Here is a 26,092-nt window from a genome sequence, read left to right on the forward strand (position 1 = left end):
ATCGTTTTTCTCCTACCTGAAGAATAGTCCTTAATATTTTCCTTAATGCATCTCTGTGGTTATGAATTACATTTTTGTTTGTCTGAAAATGTCTTATTTCTTCTTCATTTTAGAAAAATATTTTTGGTAGGAATTTTCTTTGAAAATACTGTTCCGTTGTAATTCAGTTTATAATTCTGTTTAAGTCAGCTGTAAGTATAGTTATTGTTCCATTAAAGCTAATCAATTTTTGTATTTCCTCTTAGTCTGTTTTTGAGATACTTTTTTGTTTTTATCTTACACAAATTTTACATGTGCAGAGAAATGTGTTTCTTTTTATTTATCTTCCTTGGGGTTAGCAGGACTCTTTATTTTTGTTTCCTTTATTTTTCTAGCTTTCTTCAGCTATAATTGACATGTAACATTGTGTAACCTTAAGATATACAGTGTGATGATTTGGTACGTGTATATATTGCAAAATAATTACCACAGTGAGGTTAGTTGGTTAGTTAACAAATCCATCACCTCACATAATTACGCGTGTGTGTGTGTGTGTGTGTGTGTGTTGGGTAGGTAAGAACATTTAAGATCTACAATCAGCAACTTTCAAAGCAGGGCTTTTTAAATCTGTGGCTTGATATCATTTGTCAGTTCTGGAAATTTTTCAGTCAGTATTTCTTCAAATATTGTCTGTATCCTATTATCTCTTCTATTTTTGGGACTCCTCTTTCACCTGTGTCAGACCTTCTCTCTGTCCTCTAAGTCTTTCACCTTCTCATTTATGTTTTCTAAGCTATTGCTCAGTTTTTCATTCTAGATATTTTTTAGTAATTCCCTTTTCATCTGAGTCTGGTCTACAAGTAAACCTATTCATTGAATTCTTAATTTTAATTACTATATTCAACAGTTCTAATCTTTCTGTTTTTAAAAATAGTTTTCACTTCTCTGCTGAAATATTCAGTGTCTTATCTTTTCAAACATTGTTATCTTAAAACCTGTGTCTTATAACTCTAATATATGGACACTCTGTGGATCACTTTCTGTTGTCTGTTATTTCTGGTAGATTTTTAAGTCATGTTTTCTAGTCTCATATGCCATTATGTACTGGATATTATATTTAAAAAATTATTTCTTGAATCCGTTTGAGGCCTAAGATATTATTATTCTACAGAGATTGGAGGAGGGAAGGTTGTCTTCTAGGTAATTGGGAGTAAGTAACTACCTGGGTTTCTTGTTGGTTAAGTACCAGACTCAGATAGTTACTTGTAGACCAGACCCAGTCCAGTTTCATTGACTGTGATGATTTCATGCTAAGCTATAATCTGTAAAAACAAACAGCACTGCATAGTTAGCCCTTCCTCTTGGGATTTTTCCTGTTGGGATCCCAACCCAAAGCATGGAGTTTTTTATGACTATCCCCTTCTCTTCTGGTGGGTTCTGGACTCCAATTCCTGGTCTCCCTTCTCCCCTACCCAAGGCTTTCAAAAGTAGTTGGGTTTTTTTGTTTTTGGTTTTTTTTCTTCTTCTTTTTTGGGAGGCTTTCCTTACTGACAGTTGCCATCAGGGAAGAGGAGCCTTGGATACATGGCATTGCTCATCTGGACATCTCTGTTCATCTTAGCCTTCCCTAGATTCTGGTCTCGTAATTCTTTACCATCTTGCTATTTCTGATACTTTTAAGATTTATTCATCTTTAAACGTTTTGTATGCCTCTTCTAGTTGTCCTCAGTGGGAGGGCTAGATGAATTTCCAGATTTGTCATTCACGGAAGTAGAAACTCTTTACAGATTTGTTTTTGCTTTGCATTTGTAACACATTTTTTAAAAAAGATTCTATTTATTTATTTTAGAGAGAGAGAGAAAGGCTGCACGTGTGTGCGCAAGTGAAGGCAGGAAGGAGAGGGAGAAAGAGAATCCCAAGCAGATTCCATGCTGAGCATGGGGCTCGCTCCCATGACTCTGAGATCATGACCTGAACAGAAACTAAGAATCAGATGCTCAACAGACTGAGCCACCCAGGCACCCTGTAACGGCATTTTTAATAAGAATGTTTTTGTTAGAACTGTTACTGAATTCTCCACCTCCCTCACCTCCGCTTCTGTGTACCCTTCCATCTGGAAATACATCACTCTGTTGTTACTTGAGAGTCAAGTAGAATAAATCATAACATTATATGAACTTCATTTCATAAATTGGTATAAAATACATTGGGCTTTTTGAAGCTGTTTTAGGTATTTATTAGTTCCATTTATTTATTTGAGAGCGAGCGAGCCAGCCCAGGACGGGATGGGGTGGGGTGGGGTGGGAGGAGGGTCAGAAGGAGAGGGAGAGAGGAAATCTTAAGCAGGCTTCACACCCAGCATGGAGCCTGATGTGGGACTTGGTCTCAAGACCCTGAGATCATAACCTGAGCAGAAATTAAGATTCAGATACTTAACCAACTGAGCCACCCAGGCATTCCTATTAGTTTCTTTTAATTTGAAAACTTATTTTCTTGAAACAAGAAGCTCATCACTATGTAGTATTCTTTATTTCTTGGTTGGAAAGGTTTTGTACTACAGGTATTAACACTGTCCCACCACTATTAAATAGGACAGTCTGCAATCTTTTGTGGCCGTTCTGGAAAACAGCTAAAGCGTTGTCACAGCAGTCAACCCGGAATGCTCCTGGACAGCTGGTCCCGGATGGTAAAGAGCCTAAACGTGTCATCCTCCGTGAACCAGGCTTCTCGTCTTATTGATGGCAGTGAGCCCTGCTGGCAGTCATCTGGTTCACAAGGAAAGGTAGTGTGCCATGGGGACACTTCCAGAAATGCTTTTATTTAGATGGCTTTACCTTTTAAGCTTCAAAATGAACTTTGAAAAACCTACTAAGTTATACCAGGATGGTACCTGTCAGTACTGATTTTATATTTTAGTTCATAATTATTTTTATTTTTAAAGCTACTGAGTAATATACCCTCCAATTTTTATTGTCAGAGATTTTAAATGATGTATGTAATAGATTTTATCTAACTGACCAATTGATAGAAGGTGTAATAGGGTGCTGTTATTTTTGTTATTCTCCCACATAAAATGCATGAGTTCAGATTCTGCTTCTGCTGAGCAGTGTTTCTAATATATCTGAACAAATAGGTGTTGCTCTTTGGAATGTTATCGTAATTGCACTGAAGTGTGGGTACCCATCATCTGAACTCATGGTCAGACTTGGAGAGAGGGGCTATTTTTCCATCTTGACTCTAGTATTTTCTATAGCCCACTCCTTGATGGGTATAAAGGGACCACCCTAGGTCAGGAGCCTATAAACACATCATTTCTGAGGTTTAGAGTGAGATTTTCTTTTAATAAACAAGTTAGTAGTAGAGTAGAATACTCCTCTCTCTCAGGCCATATCATATATTTGGAAAATCTCATGTAGATTCAAGCTTTAGTGACACTATTTTAATAGCTAAAATATGGCTGAATTTTATTAACTGAGAATACATTTCTTTTTTTAAAGCATTGGATTCGTTTGGAGATTTTCCCGGATGTTCTTGTTCATAGATTAAAAATGATAGTTGATCCTGCTGACAGTAGCTACATGCCTTCCCTGGTGGTGGTGTCAGGTAATTGAATTAGTTTACTCAGTATCTTCTCTCATATGATTAAAATTCCTTTGTCTGATTCCTTTATCCCCCTTCTTCCCCCTAGGCGGAAATTCCCTAAATAATCTAATAGAACTAAAGACAATCAATATTAACCCCACTGACACCACAGTGTCCCTTCTGAATGACTGCACAGAGGTAAGTGGAGATGACTTTTTTTGACTGTCTCTATATTGACATTGAGCCGCCTTTTTGCCCTGTATTAAGTTATTGTATTTTAAAATTTTACAGGTATACAACTTGAATTTGCTATTTATCAGATCAGCTTGAAAAAGAAACAAAATAAGTTTCATTCTCACTATCTTAAGTAAGAAGTGAGGGTAAAGCTCCTAGCAAAAGTTGTTAGTAGGCAGTTCAGATTGCTTTTTATATCCAACACAGGATTATTTTCTTTATGTATCTATTAATGTGTGATGGTTTTTTTCTAACTGCACATGTGACACTGAAATTGCTTTTTTGTTTTCATACCTGTTGGCATCAAGTGGTGAGCTGTTGATTTGTTTTGGTGGGTTATAAGGTAATTTTCAAAATGAATACAAGTTTATTATAAATCTTGAAAATGTTATCTGAGAGAATCAATGAAGGTTCTTTTATGTAGTACCTCTATATTACAGAGCAGTGAGACTGTCTCTCAGATCTTCCCATAAATCTTTCTACACAGATATCAACACTATTTTAATAAATTAAATATACTTGATACTACCTATGCTATAGTCTCATGAGGACTTATTTAATTGGAACAATGATAGTGGATAAAGATATTAAATAGTTGACTTTTATTCATCTAAAGTTTTTTTTATAAGTGAGTTTATTTTTAAATTATTAAATGTAGTTCACCATTCATTTATTATTATTATTATTATTATTATTATTATTAGTCTGCCCACATAAGGGCAGATAAATTCAAGGTGGTGCCAGTGTGTTAAAGAAGCTGATATATAGTCATTAGGTTAATTTGTTCGTGGATGAAAGGTTTGTAACTTGTGTCCAGTCTATGGGAACGTACCAGCTCCTTTTCCCAGATCCAAGAATTGATGATCTGGCCTTATTTCTAATCTTCAATAACACCATTCATTCCTAAATGTCATTGAACTGTTTTGTGATGTACCAATTAATACCAGTGGTGTTAATAAATGAATAAACTGGTAAATTATTAAAATGAAAGATAATATTGAGTTTTTCTGAAAAAAGATATTGAATTTTAGTGCATTTTATTGTTAACTCATTGCTAGGCAACTGAAAGCAGCTTGTCTAATGTCTTAATTATACTCTTGAATATTTTATACTTTAAGTCAATAACTAGAGTTAATTAAATCAGTAACTAGCTGAGATTATTATTCATAAAAGCTGTATTAATTAGTCCAATAAATTTTCAATTCAGAACAATTTATTATAATATTTGGTTAGTATAGAATAGTATACATGATGCGTGTGAGAAATATGAAGCATTGTGAGTAATTGGAAAACTCATGACCCACTCTCTATCACTCCAACCAATTTAAGAACTAGAATATTGGCATTCTTGGGAAGCCAGTGGACATTCTAGCATTGTCTGTCCTATAAAAATGGCTCATTATGGTAATTTTCTAACATAACCAAAAATAGGAAGTATACTGACTCCGCCGCAAACCTTTGACCCATCTTCAACAGCTATCAACAATTTTGTCAGTTGTGTTTCATTGTCTCCTTCCATACGTCCCCCATTTTTTTTTAATTCCTAGAACGTTTAAAAGCAAGTCTGAGATATGACCTTGTACTTCAATATTAATCTGTAAGAAGGACTTAAAAAATGTAACCACAATGCCATTACCACACCTAACGATTATTCTTTAATATCATACAATATCCAGCCAGCGTTTACATTTTCCCAGTTATCCCATAAATATCTTTTTGTAGTTGATACATGTGCCTGCACTTTGTACTTCATTTAAGTCTTAATTCTCTTGGGTTTTCCTTGCTAAAGAAGGAAACTGGGTCATCTTTTCCTGTAGAATTTTTCATTTTTAAAATTTGTCTTTTTCATCCCGGTGGTTTTCTTCCACCTGTGCTTCCTGTGAGATCACAGGTAGTAGATCTTGAGGTTTGATCAGGTCCAGTTGAGGCAGTAAGAAGTCACTGGAAGTATGTGTGCTTCCTGCTGCATCACTCTGTTCACAGGAAATGCAGGAATAGAGGAATACTGTAAATGCCAAATACCGATGTGGGGCATCCTGCAGGACAAAACACCAACTTAAACAGAACCAACAGCTCACCAAAGGCATAGCAGGGAAAGGTTGCATCCTATTCGTATCCTGGTTTGAACAAGACAACAATAGAAAAATGTTTGAGATGATCACAAAAGTTAATCACTGGTAGCATATTAGATGATATAAGGAATTATTGTTTTAGCTATGATAATAGTAATGTGGATATATTTTTTTAAATGCCTGTACTTCAGTGAAACATACTGAAGTTTTGAAACAACATGCTGCCTGGAATTTTCTTAATATAATCCATATATGAACAAAATTGCTCATACGTTGATAATTTGGAACTAGGTGATAGTGTTGCAGGGCTCTTTGTATGATTTTCTCTAATTTGTATATATTCAAATATTTTTATTAGTTTTAAAAATTATGAAGGCTCTGAACTACCTGACATTTAATCTCTTTCCTGATACATCTTGATTCAAGAAAGCTTTTTTTTTTTCTTTTTTTCCTTGAGAGAGAGAGAGAAAGAGAGAGCCCATGTGAATGTGCATGCAAGTGGGGAGGTATGCAGGGGCAGGAAGGGGAGAGAATCTTATGCAGGCTCCATACCCAGTGCAGAGCCCAATGCGGGACTCAGTCTCAGGATCCTGAGATCATGACCTGAGCTGAAATCAAGAGTCAAATGCTTAAAGGACTGAGCCACTCAGGCGCCCCTCAAGAAAGCTTTAAGACAGAAAAGTTTGCAGTCATTCAGTAAAGCTATCATACTGTTTCATTTTAGTAAGAAAATCAGTGTGTCCATGCCTTGGACAGACATACTTCATGATTAATGACTTCTTTTAATTCGTACTTAATCGTGACTGTATTAATTTTGCCTAACTTGCTTGCTATTTCCAGAACTTAAGTAAAAGAGCTCTAACTTTGCACACATTTCATGTCTTAAATATGCTGTTCTCCAGTTTAAATATCTCATGTATTTGATTCTAAAAAGTCTATAGTTTACTGTTTTTGTGTCTAGTATCACAGGTATATTGAAATTGCTATAAAGCAGTGCAGGAGCTCAGGAATTGATTGTAAAATCCATGGTCTTATCCTGCTGGGACGGATCCGTGCAGAGGAGGAAGATTTGGCTGCAGTTCCTTTCTTAGCCTCAGATAATGAAGAGGAAGAAGACGAAAAAGGCAACAGTGGGAGGTGAGAGCCATTTGTTATTGGTGGTGCTCATTTCAAAATTCTTACTTTTAAAAGTAAATATTTAATTAGTGTGTATTTCATAATGAGTAGTTTTATGCACTCAGGAATGTTTGGTAAATTTTAGTTGTTTTCAAAAATTTAACTTAATTTTAGGAGAATGCTTAATGTAGAAACACATTATATTTAGATAAATACCATTAAAAAGAGGAAATAAAAGTGTTTAATTTTTGATTAGTTTAAAAAAATTTTTTTTAATTTTTAATTAATATTTAATTTCTGAAATATCACAGCTAGTATTTTGGTATGTATCCTTGTAGTTTTCTTTTTGTCTGGCCCTAATTGTGTTTTTCTATGAAATGGTATGATATGGTATATATTTTATAGTCTTCTTTGTTAAATATTTTATAAACTTTTAAATTAAAATTTATGATAAAATATATATAACATAAAATGTATGCTCTTAACTATTCTTAAATGTCTAATTCTGTGGCATTAAGTACATTCACATTATTGTGCAATTGTGAGCAACATTCATCTCCAAAATATCCATATCATTAGTCTTTTGTCACGTAATTTTATTGAGCACAGTATTTCATCTTACGACTGTGTTCTCATTTACTTACTCAATTCGATATTTTGCAAGAGTACTATAGTGATGACTATTACCATATTTATTCCTTCACCATCCATCTGTTGAACACCTGTTGTGGGCTAAACCCTGTTCTCCGTCCTTTGAATGCTGTGGTGAATATGCACAACAAAATAAAATAAGACAAACTCAGACACGTCGGAGTGGCTTTATGACTGTGGAAAGTGCATGAAGGAGAAGTGCACAGTCCTTTGAGAATCTACAAAAGAGTATTGATTTGTCAGGAGGACAAAGGAAAACTCTCTCTAAAGGCATACTTTCAGGAAAACTCGAGTTTTCAAAGCCAGATGGTCAGGAAAAGGTGTTTTTGGCAGGGCAATAGCACATACCAAGAATGAAGAAAGATACCTGCCAGGTTTCTGCACATTTGTTTTTTTATTTTAAGATGTTTATGGAGGACTGGTGTGTGCAGGGGGTTGTTCTGAGCCTTGTTCATGTCCCAGCAGAAAACAATGTAGATAATCACTTTCCTCGGAGTTGTATTTTCCTAGATATAAATTGCTAAAAGTAAATTGCTAAGTCAGAGGATATGCAAAATCAATTTATGTGTGTTACTGTTGTCCTACTGGTGTAGCTTGGTCCTTGCAGATACATGAAGGAGACAGGTACCATGCTAGCTGAGTTCTTCTGACCACTGCCTTTCGCACTAAGTGCTTTCTAGAGTATGATGTAAGTAGTCTTTCTTTGAGAAACAGGAGCTCTGCCTCTCACTGCTATTAAAGCACATTCTCTTAGTCATGAATGGTTGGCAACTGTGATAATAAATCAGGTTAATCAGGTTATTCTAGGGTTCTGTGATCTTGGGTTTGGATTCTGTCCTGTTTTATTTTGGAAACTTTGCACTGAAACTGAAAAGAAAATAGTAGATATAATGTTACTTCATCTAGAATATATGTTGTACTGTATGTTATGATTCAAATCGATGGTATCTATATACATTAAGGAAGGAAAATACCATTTCACTTAAATCAATCATTGAGATTTTCAAGAGAAAGTATTATAGGTTTGCATATTCTTATTCAGTAACTATGAAAATGAATTGGACAAATACATAAATACATGTATTGTATATATGAGCTAATCAAAAAAGTTTGAGCTTTACTCATTGATTAGATTTTTACATAATTGAATACATTAACAAAAGAACTCTAGGTATTTGAATGTAATGTTTTTCTTTTCCTGTCAGATCTTAATTAGCTAATAATTTCAGGTTGAATAAGTGGTCCAAACAGTCTCCCACAGAGCACACACACAACTGGGCTATGCCCACACTGACTACCCGCTGGCCTCCAATTCTGACTGGTTGATAATTACGTGGTACCAGTCATTACATATCTTGAATATAACTCTTGGTATCCCATACATATTTTTGACTAAAATTGTGTTACAAGGTATGTCAAATATAGATAGTCTGCAATTTATTTGACTTGCAAGTTTTGACTTTACAATAGTGCAAAAGTGATACACATTCCATAGAAACCGAACTTTGAATTTTGACCTTTTCCTGAGTTAGCAACATGTGGTACAATCCTCTCTTGTAATACTTGGCGGTAGCAGCAAGCTATCTAGCTCCCAGCCATGCAATCACAAGGGTAAATAACCAGTACACTATTACAGCCATTCTGTACCCGTACCATACGGTTTTTCACTTTCAGTATCGTATTCAAGAAATTACATGAGATACTCGACACTTCATTAGAAAATAGGCTTTGTGTTAGATGATTTTGTCCAACTGTAGACTAATGTAAGTGTTCTCAGCATGTTCAAGGTAGGCAAGGCTAAGCTATGATGTTGAGTAGGTTAGGTGCATTTTTAAAATACATTTCACCTTATGATATTTTCAATTTACGATGAGTTTATGGAGGTAAAATACTATTGTAAGTAGAGGAAGATCTGTAGTTACAATATATATATACTTGCTCTCTTGTACCTGGTATCAGATGAAAGGATTTTCCTACATTTTAATCCCCAAACCATAAAATTTTGATCCCTTAAATATTCATTAGTATATAATATGTTAAAAAATCTTACCTACTTAGAACCTAGTCTCTGGAGCCTTTAGTTGTCCATCCTAGTTTATAAAAATAGAACAAAAGCAAACAAAAAGCCAAAAGCCTCAAACACAAGTTTCTTAGTACCTGGCATCAACTAACAACCAAGAAAATCTAACACTGTCCCATGTACTTGGTAGTCTCAAGTTCAAGAATTAGAGTGCTCTGTTGATTTAACTTCCAACCCACTGAGGGCAGGTCAGGAGTTAGAATGAGCAAAGTGGCAGGAGCCAGCTGCCAGAGCTACACTTCGGAAGCCTTAGGATATGGGGCAGGCCTCTCAGGAGAGAAAGGAGGTAGGGGACCCTTAGCCCAGTTGGCCTATATGGTGGGCAGAGGGTAAAGGAAGAAACTTGCATTTTGCTTTGGGACATGTATCTGTGTTAGAGTACCTCAAAAGTTGTATGGTTGTATCTATTTTATTAGTTCTTTGAGGGAAAAAAATGACCAGATGTTTAGGTTTAAGGACATAGCCAAAATGCCAGGCCCAGTGGTGACTCCTAGGGCCGTTTAATCAGTGTTCTCTGCATTTAACATCTGTGGTAGCTATGTGTTGATGCATTGTGTGGGAATATCTGTGAATCAGTAAAACAGCTGTTGTGTTCAACTTGGTGTATAAGAAAAGAGCTGCATAGTGTGTCATAGAAAGGTCTCCTCCAAAAACAAGACTAGAGTTAAATTATAGTATTAGAAGGTAGTATGCTGGTATCCCGAAATTTTGACCCTCTGGTACACTAACTTGTGTATTTACTTGAGGTTTCATTGTATTAAAATAAAACTTTAAGAGTTTCTGATAGTAATCAGCAAACTGCTTGCATGAGGTTGCATTTTTTTTGTTGTTAAAAAATATTTTTATGTTGATTGACCTCTATTTCTGTCTTTTTTGTTTGGTTAGCCTTATTAGAAAGAAGGCTGCAGGGCTGGAATCGGCAGCTACAATAAGAACCAAAGTGTTTGTGTGGGGACTGAATGACAAGGACCAGCTGGGCGGCCTGAAGGGCTCTAAGGTATCCCCCCTCTTCCTGAAGTTCCTGTGTCACCTCTCGTCACATGATTGAGGAGGAGCTTTGCTGGTGCCTTTGTCCTAGAGAGGCTCAATAATATTCAGACCTCTTCTAAGGTTTTTATGATGGTTTACCTTCTATAAGTTGTTTTTTAAATGAACTTTTCTGAAGAAATTCTCAATATGAACTTGTAGACATTATCAAATTAGTTTCTGTTAAAGCCTCTGTCCTTGGAAAATAGTGCATTTTAGATGTAGTTGTATTATTGTTGTTCTATAAACTAGAAAATACACTTCTGAAAAGATTCGACAAGCATATAGATGAAAATTATAGGCTGTAATTATAGTTATTTTGCCATCAATACAATAAACATTTTTGCTTACCATGAACAAAATGTGTAAAAAATAACCATAGTTGTATGAAGATGAGTAAGATATCATTTAAAGAGAAGATAAAACAAGTGATGCATTTGAACTAGAGTTGAATTCAGTATCCATTATGTTACTTAGTGTCTCAGCTGAGGAGCCACAAAACAAATTCCTCCAAGTTTTAGTACCTGGAAACAGTTTCTCTTCAGTGAGTGTCTCTGCTTCCTTTTAGTATTCTGTGAGACTTCACCCATCATAAGATCCCTTATTACCTGCATTGTTGAGAAGCTGAGAAGGAAAGTTAGAACTCCTTTTAAGTTTCTCCTTTCAAGTACAACAAATTTTCATCTTTATGTGAACAGCCTTGAATGTGTTTGTGTTTTAAGGCCCCTAGACGCCTTTTGGAGGTCGGTAGGGGGCAGTTGGGTGTGAGAGTCTCAGTTGTGATAATGCGGTGCTGTCTAGGTGATCCTGAGGCATATGGCCCTTTGTTGGAGTTTGCATGTGAAGGACAGATTTAGCGTTCCATGGTTGGGATGAAGATTCTCTCTTGCACTGCAGTAGTGACTATCTGATAATTTCTAGGAATCATAAAGGGTTTCTTAGACAAGGGCTTTAAGAATTTTAAATGGGAAATTGAAGTGTATAGTTTCTTAGAGATGTCAGAATCAATAAGAATGAGTAGGACAAGACCTGAAATAAAATGAAGTTTACCAGATGCTTGGTTATATCTTCACATTATGTATATTTTATTTTACCTTTTAGTATGGAGCTGTTCAAACATAGCAGGTAGAAAGAATAGGGACCTGAGCCCTCATGTTCTTATACCAGCTTCAACAGTTAACAGTAGAGGGTCACATTTTTGGTCTTTATTTTATTTATTTATTTATTTATTTTACACCCCCCTCCCCCGCCATTAAAATATATCTCAATATATTATTTCATCCTGAGAATACTTTAGTGTAGCTGTAAGAGAAATGAATTTCTTTAGTTAATATAACCATGGAAATTAACAGTAATTCCATGTATCATCTAATAAGGTTACTTGTAATTTTAAAAGCATAAATAAAATGATCTTTTTCCTTCTTTTGCTTAACAAAAAAATCCTGTTCTAGATAAAGGTTCCTTCGTTCTCTGAGACACTATCTGCTTTGAATGTGGTACAGGTGGCTGGTGGTTCTAAAAGTTTGTTTGCAGGTATGATTATTCTTATACTAAAATTTTTTTATATATTATGCTTACCACCAAAAACATAGCTGTTATGTTGTGAAAAGTGAGTCTTGTCCTTGCTCTTGTTCTTTGCAGTGACTGTGGAAGGGAAGGTCTATGCCTGTGGAGAAGCCACGAATGGCCGACTGGGGCTGGGCATCTCTAGCGGGACTGTGCCCATCCCTCGGCAGATCACAGCTCTTAGCAGTTACGTGGTGAAGAAGGTGGCCGTTCATTCAGGTACCAGGCCAGAGTTGGCACGCATGCAGATAAGCCTGTTGCTCATGCTCTGCAAATAATTTTGGCCTTTAAATAATTTTCCCTAGGGTCTCCTTGTATTCTATTTCAAGTTTATTTAATTATTAAGGAATTAAAGTTGCATAATGTAAATCTCCAGGTGGTCTAGAATTTAATTATTGTTGCTACACGAGCCTTTTTAGAGACCAGCAGTTGTTGGCATTCCAGGCGTGTGGGGACTACCCCTCTCCAAGGTGTGGGTTTTCAGTCTCAGAGCTGTGGTCTCTGGTTCATGGCATCTTTGAAATCATCATGTTCTGTGCTTAAATATCTGTTGTTGTTGTTGTTTTTTTTTCTGGGGTAAGAGCCTATAACTTTCATCAGATTTCCAAAGTGTCTGTGAACCTCAGTGGTAAGAAAGATCCTTTGAAAAAAAAATCACACTCTCTCAATTTAAGAAACCTTTACTGGGAATTATTTTGAAGCACTATGCTAGGCCTCTGAAGATTGGAACTAAATTAGGCGCAAAACTCATGCCTGCACTGAATAGGTTTAGGTTTAACCCCATATAAAAGCAAGTCCAAACAATAGTGGCTTGAGCAAGATAGAATTTTACTTTTCTTCTCTGTAAAAGTCTGGGGGTGGGGTCCAGGGCTAGTATGGTATCTCTGTGCCCATGAAGAGCATAAGCACAGGCTTGCTCTTTTTTTCCACCTTCGTTGACAGATGACTATGCAGCCCTGTCTAGGTGAGCACGGGCAGATACTTCCTCCGGGCCACTTGGCCCCTTTAAAGCACTTTTCAGGAAGCCTCGCTCACTTCTGTTGGATCCCTGTCACCATCCTCTCTGGGCAAGGGAGTCTGGGAAGTTTAGTTTTTAGCTGAGCACACCGTTACTCTTATTAGGGTGGGTTCTGTTGGTAAGGAATAGGGCAGATTAAGTGGTTTGGGGGACTGGGAGCCCAGGAGTTGGTAGGGACACAGGTGACAGAGAAAACGCCAGTAAAGATAGTGCTCTTCAGTCCTGGGGCAGAGTAGATGGGCTGGGAGAATGGTCCACACTGAGGAAGAGCATGACCACGAGAGTAGGTAAAATGCATTAATTATGAATTTTGGTGCTTTTGCTTAAATAACTCCATAGTTGGTGTACATTTCTCTAAAGCTTAATTGCCAGTGCATTTGATAATTTGCCTAATCATTAATGTACTTATTTTTACTTTTTTTTCCATCTGAATTTTGATCTTTTATATATTTAACATTAACAGGAACCCCATTATTAAACATGGCACTATTTTGCTTCTTCTTTGCAAGTAAAATTCATTCTAGGATTTAAACTTTGTAGTTTAATAAAAGTTCACTGACTTCATATATTTGTCACCCTGAAATGCTGATCCTATCTACTCATATATTGAATGCATATTCATTGAGCAAATGCTGCATGCTAGGCAGAGTAAAGTAATAATGTTGTGAACTTTTTGTAAACCAAATTTGGTGGCCCATATCTATGTGAATGTTGCAGGTGGCCGGCATGCTACAGCTTTAACTGTTGATGGGAAAGTGTTTTCCTGGGGTGAAGGTGACGATGGCAAACTTGGACACTTCAGCAGAATGTAAGAATATTTTCTTCATTACTTGCTAATAAGAAATGGTTACTGATGATAATAGTGAATATCTTTTAGTAGCTATTTTGCAGAAAATAGGATAGGTCATTTTTGAAAATGGAACCTAAAAAATATATTTGTTAAAAGTATCTATGAGTGTGATTTAGCCTCAAATGATCTGTTTTAATGTTTGATAGTTAAGTTGATCTACAGATGTTGTTTTGACTAAATGTGGACCAGTGTAGATGTCCTTTTTTTCTTCTTTAAAAAAGACTGGATTGATTATAGGAAATATTATTTAATCTTGTTTTAGGAATTGTGACAAGCCACGGCTTATAGAGGCCCTGAAAACCAAGCGTATTCGGGATATTGCCTGTGGGAGCTCGCACAGTGCAGCCCTCACATCCAGTGGGGAGCTATACACCTGGGGCCTTGGAGAGTACGGCCGGTTGGGACATGGGGATAATACAACACAACTGAAGCCCAAAATGGTGATTATATACATTTTTGTTGCTTACAGAAAGCTTACCATCTGCTGATTTCAAGAGAAGATAAGCTTCGAGTCTAGGAAAGTTCATAAAGACATGTGCATTATTGGCTTTCAGTGGAAAAAATTTCCCTTGTTTTCTCAGTGCCTGTGCTTGATTCTGTTTTTAAATTTGTAATTGAGTAGGTGAAAGTCCTTCTTGGTCACAGAGTAATCCAGGTTGCATGTGGAAGTAGAGATGCACAGACCCTGGCTCTGACCGATGAAGGTGAGCTCCTCCCTGACTCTGTGTTTCTGGGTGGGTAGGAACATCATGAAGTGCTGGCCTGAAGTATGCATTTTTTAAACCTAGGTTTAGTATTTTCCTGGGGTGATGGTGACTTTGGAAAATTGGGCCGGGGAGGAAGTGAAGGCTGTAACATTCCCCAGAACATTGAGAGACTGAATGGACAGGGAGTGTGCCAGATCGAATGCGGAGCTCAGTTCTCCTTGGCTCTCACCAAGTCAGGAGTGGTGTGGACATGGTACGTAAACTCTCTGTCACCCATCAGTGTGTCTGTGTCCATGTGACACAGTGGTGGGCCTCCGCCCTTTACCCCATGCCAACCCTGGAGGGACAGTTAAACCTTCATTTTCTGACATTCAGGCATCTTTTTTCCTTTATTTATTTTGAGTTGAGATTAGTGACAATATTTTAATAAGAAATTTTTCTTGTAACTGTGGGTCATTTGGAAAAAAAGACTAGAGAGATTTTAGCCCGGTTTGTCCTCCCTGTTTAGGTGAGGTTTATGTAGTTTTCTTCTTTTTCTTACCATGCCAGAAGCCTAGTGATCAATTGGGCAGAAAGCAGACTTCTGATTTCTTTGATCCTGAAAAAGTTCATGTCTTTCTTGTGAAAGCTTATTTTATTAAATTTAAAAAGAGTGGGGCATCCAGTTGACCTTGTGACAATGTGATGGGCCTTAGCTTGAGTATTGTGACTCAGAGGCAGCTTGAGAAAGAATTAACCTACATCATAACTTAAGTGTTATACAACACACATTAAGGATCTTGCTGTAGAATTAATGAATTAATTTGAATTATTGATTAACTATTTTAAAACATAATTTCAGAGACCCTGGGCACTGTATATGATGTTAATGAGGTGGCTCTAATGCTGTGAACAGTGTGTTCTTGTGGAATGTTGCCAGACGATAACCGTATATTAAAATGCACACTGTTGACCTCCTTGCAGGGGGAAGGGGGATTACTTCAGATTGGGCCATGGCTCTGATGTGCATGTGCGGAAGCCACAGGTGGTGGAAGGGCTAAGAGGGAAGAAGATTGTGCATGTGGCCGTCGGGGCCCTGCACTGCCTGGCAGTCACAGACGCAGGGCAGGTAAGCTGAGGTGACAAGTCCTTGTGTCGAAAGTATAATTCATGATGAAATGAAATGAGTCTTAGTACTTAAAGAACCAGGAGTATGGGCTGTGCCCATTTTGTTCTTGTGTGTATCTGCCCAGTTTTCAGCGTAGGCATGCACACCCGGTAAATTAGAGTTGCTGACTGGCGTATGTTGTAAGCGGTAGGCTTTCCTGCTCTGAAGTCCACCTGGAAATGTGAAAAGATTATTGTCATTGAAGATGCGCCTACTGCTAGGGTATTAGCAGTGTTTTACTTTAAAAACTGATAGCCGATGGAGAGATATATGTACGTCATTTTAGAAATAAAGTCATCCATGACAAGTATTACTCATTCTTCTGCTTTGAGAATCCATGTCATGACAGGCTCATGTTATATTTTAAAAATTCATTTATGACAACAAAGTAGCACGCTTCTTTTTTCAAATTTTTATTTAAGTTCTAGTTAGCTAACATGTAGTATAATATTGGTTTCAGGAGTAGAATTTAGTGATTCATCATTTACATATAACACCCAGTGCTCATTATAACAAGAGCGCACTGTTTTTTAATCAAAATGAATTAAAAATGAATTATTTCTTCTAATTCTGTAAAGCCAAGAAGTGAATTACATGAAAAGTGAGCATATTGTTTTTGATCATTTTTCTTTGCAAAATAAAGGAAAAAATAAGTATTGAACTTAGTTGAAGAGGAGAATTTCCCTGCTTCCTAAAACAAAACAGAACAGATGAATTCATTGGATTGATATTAAGCAAATACTTATTTACAGGTATTGGAAAAAATTTTGAAGTAAATTTAAAGAAAATATTCTCAAATGTTGAAAAACTCTGTTTTTGTTCCCTATAACAGGTTTATGCTTGGGGAGATAATGACCATGGCCAACAGGGCAATGGCACGACCACAGTTAATAGAAAACCTACACTTGTGCAAGGCTTAGAAGGCCAGAAGATCACACGAGTGGCTTGTGGGTCTTCACACAGTGTGGCATGGACTACTGTTGATGTGGCAACACCCTCTGTCCATGAGCCCGTCCTCTTTCAGACTGCAAGAGACCCTTTAGGTGCTTCCTATTTAGGTAACACAGATTTGTATTTAGTATGAGATACTTCTGTATGGTACAGCAACATCATAGATAGAATATGTAATAGGACCACAAGATTAGAGGTTGTAGCACTCTGTTAACTGCATTATGAACCAAGGCCACAAAATAATCATGGTACTTTGATTTTTGCATGCTGGAATAAAAGGAAGTATGATGCTGATTCTTACATTATGATCAGGTCAATTCTGGCAATGCTGTATAATAACTACCTGACATATGTAAGCACTGTGCTGGGCTCCTTGGTATTTTTCACAAAAGCTTGATTCAGATATACCTGACATACAACAAACCATAGATATTTAAAGTTAACTTCCATGAGCTTTTACATGTGTACTCCTGTGGAAGCATCCCTGCAGTCAAGATAAGTGAAAATATACATAATCTTTGTGCCCCTTCGCAGCCTCCCTTCTTTCTACAACCACTTGACTTGCTTTCTGACACTGTATATCAGTTTGCATTTTTAAGAGTTTTATATAAGTGGAATCATACAGTTGGTACTTTTTAAATCTCACTTTTTCCATTCAGCATAGTTATTTTGCGATTCATCCATGTTGCATGTACCAATAATGCATTCTTTTTTATTGTCAAGTAGTATTTCATTTATGGATATACTGCAATTTGTTATTGCCTGTGGGTGGACTTTCAGGTTGTTTTCAGTTTTTGGCTGTGCAAATAAAATTGCTATGAACATTCACATACAATTCTTTATATGGACCTAGACTTGCATTTCTCTAGGGTAAATACCTAGGAGAGGAATGGTTGAATCATATGGTAGGTGTATGTTTATCTTCTTAAGAATCCTAGAGAATGTTTTAGCAAAGTCATTGTTCCAAAACTCCAGCTCACTCCATATTTTTGTCTACACGTAGTTTGGTCAGTCTTTATAATTTGAACCTAGATTTGTGTAGATATGTGGTGGTATCTCATTGTGGTTTTACTTCGCATTTCCCTGGTGACTAATGATGTTGAGCATCATGTGTATTTACCATCCAAATGTGTTTTTTGTTGTAGTGTCTAATCCTATCTTTTGCCTATATTTAAAACTAGGTTGTTTTCTTATTGAGTTTTGTGTGTTCTTTATATATTCTGGGTACAAGTCTTTTGTCAGATACATGACTTGTACGTATTTTCTCCCAGCGTTGCCTTCCTTATTCTCTTCACAAGTGAATTTTAAAGAGCAGAAATTTTTAATTTTGGTAAATTCCATTTTTTAATGGATCATATTTTGAGGGTTATATCTAAAAAGCCTTTGTGTACTCAAGATCAGAAAGATTCGTTTCCTGTGTTTTCTTATGTAAGTTCTATGTTTTAGATATTTAAGTCTATGCTTGATCTTGAGTTAAATTTTATATATCGTGTGAGATGTGTACTGTAATTCTTTTGGGGTGTGTGTGTGTGGATATCCAGTTGTTTCCGTTGCATTTATTGAAGAAAACTGTCCTTTCTCTGTTGAATTCTGGATGCTCAGTTTTGTTCTGTTGACTTATTTTTGTATGATGCCAACACCATATTGTTTTGATTACTATAACTTTATAGAAGACCCAGATTTAGGCTGTGGTAATTCTTTAACTTTGTTCTTTTTCAAATGCTGTTTTGAGTATTAGAATCAGCTTGTCAATTCTTATAAAATAGCCTGCTGGAGATTTTTGTATGTCTATAAATCATCCTTAGCTGAAATATAGTTAAGTTACCCTGAAACTTTTTGTTTCTTTTTGGTCTTGGATTTGGAGTTGTTTAGTGGCTTCAGACCTGATATTAGTCTGGGCCTAATTATTCCCCACCACTGAGACAAGACCTGTCTGAGTACTTTACTTAGTGCCCGGTGAATAATAAGGTCTTCATGTCTGGCTGATGGGAGCAGGTGCTATGCTGGTTCCTATGCATTCTTCCATCCTATGTGCTGGGCCTCTAGTACTTTGATGTAGTTCTTTCTTTGGCTTTGGGAAGTTCCCTCTCATGTGGGCACCCATCACTTTTTGCTGCATCCTCAACTGGGGTGAGTGAGGGTACCTGCACAACTCCCTGGCACTTATCTGGGCAACTGTCTCTTCTCTGCTTCTGTTTTGTGAACTCTGACCACATTGGCTGCTGTGCCTCCTTTACTCATGTAGACCACTGAGCTTCACCTGGTTCCCTTCCCTTGGCTGAAGCCTGCGAACTCTTAGGGCAGTGATGAGCTGGATCATGGGTCCAGAAAGACTGTTTATTGGTGAACATCTTGTCTTCTCTCCATTGTTTTGTATTATTTTTTGTCTTGCATTTCAATGTAAGTAAAAACCGGTAGTTACTATATTTTCATAGCTTTTTTTTGGTTTTTTTGGCAGTTAAACAGCGAAGTTGATGAAAATAACTTCTTTATAGAAGTATAAATAAATAGGTTGTTTGTTGTTTTTGTTTTTACTCTGGAAGACCATTAACCTAATACTTAGTCTGTGGAATAGCAAAATGCAAATTGCAGTGTGTTTTAGAAATAAACTGAAAAGGTCAAATAGGAATAGAGCAAACTCTGATCTTTAAAATTGATCCCAAATTTTATTTTCCTTTTTTAGGTGTGCCTTCAGATGCTGATTCTTCTGCTGCCAGCAATAAAATCAGTGGTGCAAATAATTCTAAGCCAAATCGCCCTTCTCTTGCCAAGATTCTCCTGTCATTGGATGGAAATCTAGCTAAACAGCAGGCCTTATCTCATATACTTACGGCATTGCAAATCATGTATGCCAGGTAGGCTTTTTGGCTAGCTTTTGAAATCCTGCAGTTATTTAGTTATTTATTATTTTGGGGTACCTGGGTGGTCAGTTGGCTGTGTCTGACTCTTGATTTTGGCTCAGGTCATAATCTCAGGGTCCTGAGATTGAGCCCTGTGTTGGGCTCCGTGCTGGGTGTGGAGCTTGCTTAAGATTCTCTTTCCCTCTCCTATTACCCCTCCTCCACTCCTGCTCTCTCTCTGTCTCTCTCTCTCAAAAAAAAGAAATCCAAATAAAAAACTTTTTTTTTTTTTGAATGGCCAGTAAGTACTAAGCATTACTATTTGAGGAATGAGAGGAAGAATTAACTGATACAAATACACAGTGATATTTAAGACCACTTATCATCTCATTCACTCAAACACTTGATAAATAGAGTTTTGATAATGCTATCTTTTCCAACATTTTGCTGCTGTTTTCTCAGTCTGAGTTAGTTGCCTTCTATGATGGTTATGGACCTGATGAGTAGAAATAAATTACACAGGAACATTAGTTTCATACCAAAGGCCAACTGTGTCACTGAGAGGACATTTAGTCTTTGCTGCCTTGTGTGAGGCAGCCTTGGTACACAGCTTTCAGTAAACAAAAAATTATCCTCAGGCTCTAACAACAATCCTAGATGATTTCTCAGGGGAATCAGGGGGTTTATTCTGGTCTGATTTTTATATTTGGTATTTTTTCACCTGTAATCACCAAGGTCATAAGATCATAAGTAAACGTTGTAGCTTTTAGCTGATGAATATTATAGTTTAGTATTTTCCCAGAACTGCTTTATGTATATTCTATAAAAATGAGGGGGTCATTCAGTGTTTGTCTCTCCTGCTGACTCTTCTGTCCTGCAGTGGTGAAGGGCAATTCACCACAGGCCTGGCTTTCTCTCCTGACAGAGATGCGGTGGTTGGGGCCCTCATGCCAGCTGGCATGATTGCCCCGGTGGAGTGTCCTTCATTCTCCTCCTCGGCACCTCCTTCTGATATATCTGCTATGGCCAGTCCCGTGAATGGAGAGGAATGTGTGCTGGCTATTGATATTGAAGACAGACTGAGTCCAAATCCATGGCAAGAAAAGAGAGGAGAGGTAAAAATAAAGAGTAAAGCAGTAAAGCAACATTAGATCAAAAAGGAAAAAGTAGTTACTTTGTGTTTAAGAAAGTATAGGGCATTCTTTCACTTAATTCAGACTGCTTTTGTTCCTATTGCTGTGATTTTTTGGCTTGAATTAAAAAATATTCGATTTAAAAAAGATCTTTTTAGTGCTTAAGTAGAAATAGATTTATTCTTTTAAAGAGTTGCAAAATGCAAGTCCACAGTCCTTTATCTGCAATTCTGAAACATTAAAGCTCTGAAAGCCAAGAGTTTTTGTAACTTATTTTGGGGGAAAAAACCCAACTTGAAGAGATGTGAACTCATTTTAATATTCTTCATGTGATCTTTTGTGAATATTAATAGGTTTTCATGGGAATATGAATGTGTTTGACTTTGCAGGGTTGCCTTGTACCCCACTGGAGCTGGTGGTGTAAGCACCTTGTTAACCTCTACAAGGTCTGGGACATTCCAGATGGCCTAAGAGGTTTGAGATAAGGCTTTTGGAGTTGTGTGGGAAGTGTGCCACATTGCTGAGTTTTTCTTCTTCCTGTATACTTTTAAACTAGATGATCTCTTCTGAGGATGCCGTGACCCCCTCTGCAGTGACCCCATCTGCTTCCTCAGCTTCTTCTCGACCATTTATCCCAGTGACGGATGACCCAGGAGCTGCCAGCATCATTGCAGAAACTATGACAAAAACCAAAGAGGTTAAGGAGCTTTCTTCTTTAACATTTTATTTTGAAATAATCTTAAATGCACACTAAAGTTGGAGAGGTAGTACACCAAAATATAGCACATTGTACTTCCATATACTATTCGCCTAGGTTCTCCAGCTGTTAGCATTTCTGAACCATTGGTGGGGAGCTGCAGGGCACAATCCCCATTCATCCTCAAGGCTTCAGTGTGTCAGGGCATTAACATTGATCCAGGATTACTTTCTAATCCACAGATCTAATCAGATTTTGCTCATTGTCCTAATAGTATCCTTTATAGGTCTAGAACCCAACTCAGGGTTGTGTGTTGTCTCTTTAGTATTCAATATGAAACATTCTTTAATTCTTCCTTTTGATGGATACCACAGGAAGGATGTAGAGTTCTTTTCAGTGCATCCCAGTGGAGTACGCGCATTGTTGACTTGCTGCATTACTGGTTATATTAATTCTTATTGCTTGGTTAAGAGTGTCTGCCAGGTTTCTCCACCAGAAGTTAATAAAAGTGGGTCAGTAAGTATTCATGTAAATACCTGTAAGTACCTTCTTCCTCATATTTTTACCTACCAGTTTTTACTATCTGTTGATGATTCTAGCTGAATCCATTATTACTGTGATAGTTGTTACATGGTGATTTTTCAAATTTCATCATTCCTTTTTGAATATAATTATTGCTGTTCTTCTGTGACAACTTTCCCTTCTTATCTTTATCTGTCTATCCATCTATGTTGGTATAGATTCATGGGATCCTACTTTACTCAAATAATGACATCCATTACTGTTATCATTTGACATGCAAATTGTCCCAGACATGGCCATTGGGATCCCTTTTTGGCTGGTTCATTTGTCTTTCTGACCTCTCCCTATAATTCTTTGAGCACTTCTTTACATTTTGGCACAACAACGTGTTCCGGACTTATCTCTTACTTACCCTGTCCCTGCTCTGGAATCATCCATTTCTCCAAGGAGCCCTGCTTCCTTTTAGTGGATCACAGAATTTAGAAACAAGATCTGGAAACTTGGTAAGTTATTTGCTACCAGATGTCCTTGGTTTACACCTTCTCAGCAAACATGCATGCATATGCATATTTTTTTCTTCTTCAGCATCTTACCTTTATAATAAAAACCATGAATAGTTCAAACCACTATTTTCTGTTTCAGTCCAACACCACGGAGTTTATGGTTGCTCTGTCCTTTTCTGTGTTTGAAGTGTATGATCCTTTTATACATTGCTGGATTGATTTGCTATCTTGTTGAGGATTTTTATACTGGTGTTCATAAGGGATACTGATCTGTAGTTTTCTTGTGATGTCTTTGCTGGGTTTGGGTATCAGAGTAATACTGTCCTCATAGAATGAATTGGGCAGTGTTCCTTCATCTTCCGTTTTTGTTGTTGTTGTTGTTTTTAGAAGAGTTTGAAGGATTAGTGTTAATTCTTCTTTAAATATTTTGTAGAATTTTATGTGTCCCTTTAACATGTTCTCATCATTCTTTGAGTGTTCCCTTGCTTTCTGGAACAACACACAGTTCTAGCTAAGCTCAACAAAATGTTTTATCCTCCATCCTAGAAATCAGATGTTTCTCTAGGACGTCTCGGTTCTTTTCAGTGGAGAATGGTATTTAGAAGGCAGAATCTTCAAGTGCTCATTGCTATTGGGGTGTTGCTGTTCCCAAGCATTCTTAGTGGACAGAGCTAAGGAATAAATATGTATGTGTATGTATACATACACAATAGGGAAGTACGCTTGCATTTATTCCATTATAAATATGCGTATTTTGAAAACCACTGGTTCACAGCAATACAGTCAATTCTAACTGCACAGGATTCATTCTTCTTTTCTCCCCTTCTGTATTTATAACTCTTCCCTGAAAGTGAGAAACCCAACCCCTGTTATTAGCAGTTTATTTAGTTCCCCTTAGGTAGCCAGCCTTCCATCTTGGTTGCCACTTCTCCCCCACATGGGTACCCTCCTTTCCCTGCATAGCTTCTGACACTCAAAACCAGTCTAACTTCTGCAGGGATGACCTTTCACCTGCTTGATTTGTGACCTCCCCCTTACCTCCTGTGCTGGCCAGCCAAAGCAGGGACACCTTCTACTTTGCATGGCTCCACCCCCACATGTGGACACCCTCCCCAGCTCCCTTAGGTGCTCCCTATGCCAGGCCATTGTACTCTGCTAACACTCTCTCCCTTGCCAGCAGATTCCCCTTGGGGACAAATATGCATTCTTTTTAAGTTTTTATTTAAATTCCATTTAATATATAGTGTAATATTAGTTTCAGGTGTACAGTATAGTGATTCAACAATCCATACAGTACCTGGTGCTTATCATAACAAGTATACTCCTTAGTCCCCATCATCTATTTAATATGCATTATTTTCAATTATACTTGGAACTCTTGGTTCATTTTGCTATTATTGCTGACAAAAATAAGTCCTGTAGAAATTACTCATAACCATCTCAGGTAATAAAAAATTACTATGTGTAAATTAGGTGTCTAGATTCAACTTCTAATACTTGGCCATTTCCTAGGGTGAGGATTTAATGCAGAAATTATCCTGAATTAAGCAGAATTTTTGCTTTTATGTAGAAGAGGGATTTCTTTCCTACCAATTTATTTATGAGACATAGACATTATCCAGATTATTATATCCCTAAATTCCCTATCGTTTCAGTTTCGGTTTGATTCATAAATTATGGTAAAGTAATTTTCATATTAATATTAAGTTAGTATTAATCATGTGTATTATATGTGGTTAATATAGTCCACTGAATGCTTTCCTGCTCTTCAGTGAGTGAGATTCTGGAATGTTATAGTTTCTGAGCAACTTCACTTAATGATTCCCTGGGTCTCCATGCAGAGGTAGGAGCAGGGTCTGTTTCTTTAAAGGAAGAAACTGTTCCTAGCTCAGAGAGGTGTGGTGTCCACGGCCTAAGTCGATGGAACTTGCACATTGGATGTGTCCCATTCCCCTTAAGTTTCCTAAGTGGGGCTTGTGCTTCCCTGGCTCATTCTGTTTCTGAAAAGTGTCAGCGCTAGTTTTGCTGAGATCCTGAAAGCAGGAGAGAAGAAGAGAGGCACTTTTGGCATCTTGTTCTTCCTCTGGTGATCCAGACTCTGCCTGGGAAAATAGGAGGTCCTGGGTTCTCCCCCATTCAGCACAGGGTCTATGTGATTCCCACTCCCTCTAAGCTCAAAAGCTGGGGGATTTCCCACCTCTGTTGGCTTCTTATTCCTTTCTATAAGTCATACCCCACTGCCAACTCCCAAGAGGCTCTTAGGGTGTTAGATAGGAGGCTGTGAGGCAGCAGTCCTGGGTGGGACGTGGTCATGAGGTCAGGAAGCAGGTAGTGATGCAGACAAATAAGTGGCTCCTTTCCCCTGCCAAAGAGGGGGAAGAAGTAAATGATCACAGGTGCAATATGTTTTAGCAGACATACTGTGAATGAGAAGTAAAAGGAGAATATCTGTTTTCATTTTCAAAGAACCCAAGGAACAAGAGATTGTGGATAATGTGTTACATTATCCAGCCAACAAGTCACTTTAAATAAGATTCTAGGAAAGAATTATGGAGAGGATATAGACAAAATATGCAAAAGTACAAATTTAGTTGATAGAAGATTCCCATGCAAATCTTATGGATGGGGTGGTAGATTTTACATGGTGTGACTTCATTCTAAGCCACCCTATGAACTTGGTCAAAGTATAAATTATCATTTATAGTTTAGTCATACCTTTTCACAGATATATTTTTTTTATTATGTTAGTCACCATACAGTACATCATTAATTTTTGATGTAATGTTTACAAAATACCCACAATATCTGTGAAAAGGTATTAGGCTGGCATTTCATGGTCTCAGAGGCCTTCTAAAGCCCCTTATTCATCAGTAGTAGTTGTGTATCCTTTGAGTTTATGGGTAAACTGGTGACTATTTCTTAATGTACAATTCCTCATTTTAATTATTGGACTTTTTAGGATGTTGAAAGCCAAAATAAAGCATCAGGCCCAGAACCTCAGTCCTTGGATGAGTTCACCAGTCTGCTGGTTGCGGATGATACCCGTGTCATGGTGGACTTGCTCAAGCTGTCCGTGTGCAGCCGGGCAGGGGACAAGGGCAGGGATGTGCTTTCAGCTGTGCTGTCTGGCATGGGTACCGCCTACCCGCAGGTGAGCCACATGATGGGTGCTGTGGGCCTCCTCTCCAGGGAATATGCTACTGTTGACATCACACCTTATCTTGTGCTTGATTTTACTCTAGTAGATTGCAGTTCGGATGGACTCCTTGTAAGTAAATCCTTTCTCTGTCATGTACTGCAGTTGTCCTCCCACTGTGCCTTGTCATCAATTTGGTACTTTTTGCCATTTAGAAGTTTCTAATTTTATGAAGTCAGATCTGCCAGTTTTTTTCATTGATGGCTTCTGGATTTTGTATTA

The 26,092-nt window shown here is 37.4% G+C and overlaps 1 protein-coding gene across 5 annotated transcripts in view; it reads left to right on the forward strand.

Annotated features, from left to right (window-relative positions):
- The window catches only part of HERC2 (HECT and RLD domain containing E3 ubiquitin protein ligase 2), a 237,594-nt gene that overhangs the window by 149,723 nt on the left and 61,779 nt on the right, over nt 1-26,092 (forward strand). For all 5 annotated transcript variants that reach the window (XM_026510286.4, XM_026510288.4, XM_026510289.4 and 2 more), the window contains exons 53-69: nt 2,571-2,761; nt 3,477-3,582; nt 3,668-3,759; nt 6,829-7,004; nt 10,600-10,711; nt 12,192-12,273; nt 12,382-12,525; nt 14,042-14,132; nt 14,437-14,614; nt 14,797-14,878; nt 14,963-15,134; nt 15,845-15,989; nt 16,861-17,086; nt 19,663-19,834; nt 20,745-20,934; nt 21,509-21,649; nt 25,634-25,825. In XM_026510286.4, the coding sequence (XP_026366071.1) occupies nt 2,571-2,761; nt 3,477-3,582; nt 3,668-3,759; nt 6,829-7,004; nt 10,600-10,711; nt 12,192-12,273; nt 12,382-12,525; nt 14,042-14,132; nt 14,437-14,614; nt 14,797-14,878; nt 14,963-15,134; nt 15,845-15,989; nt 16,861-17,086; nt 19,663-19,834; nt 20,745-20,934; nt 21,509-21,649; nt 25,634-25,825 (2,492 nt within the window). The remainder of the gene's footprint in view (nt 1-2,570; nt 2,762-3,476; nt 3,583-3,667; nt 3,760-6,828; nt 7,005-10,599; nt 10,712-12,191; nt 12,274-12,381; nt 12,526-14,041; nt 14,133-14,436; nt 14,615-14,796; nt 14,879-14,962; nt 15,135-15,844; nt 15,990-16,860; nt 17,087-19,662; nt 19,835-20,744; nt 20,935-21,508; nt 21,650-25,633; nt 25,826-26,092) is intronic.

The sequence above is a fragment of the Ursus arctos genome, unplaced genomic scaffold (assembly GCF_023065955.2).
Source record: "Ursus arctos isolate Adak ecotype North America unplaced genomic scaffold, UrsArc2.0 scaffold_28, whole genome shotgun sequence".
NCBI classification, from domain to species: Eukaryota; Metazoa; Chordata; class Mammalia; order Carnivora; family Ursidae; genus Ursus; species Ursus arctos.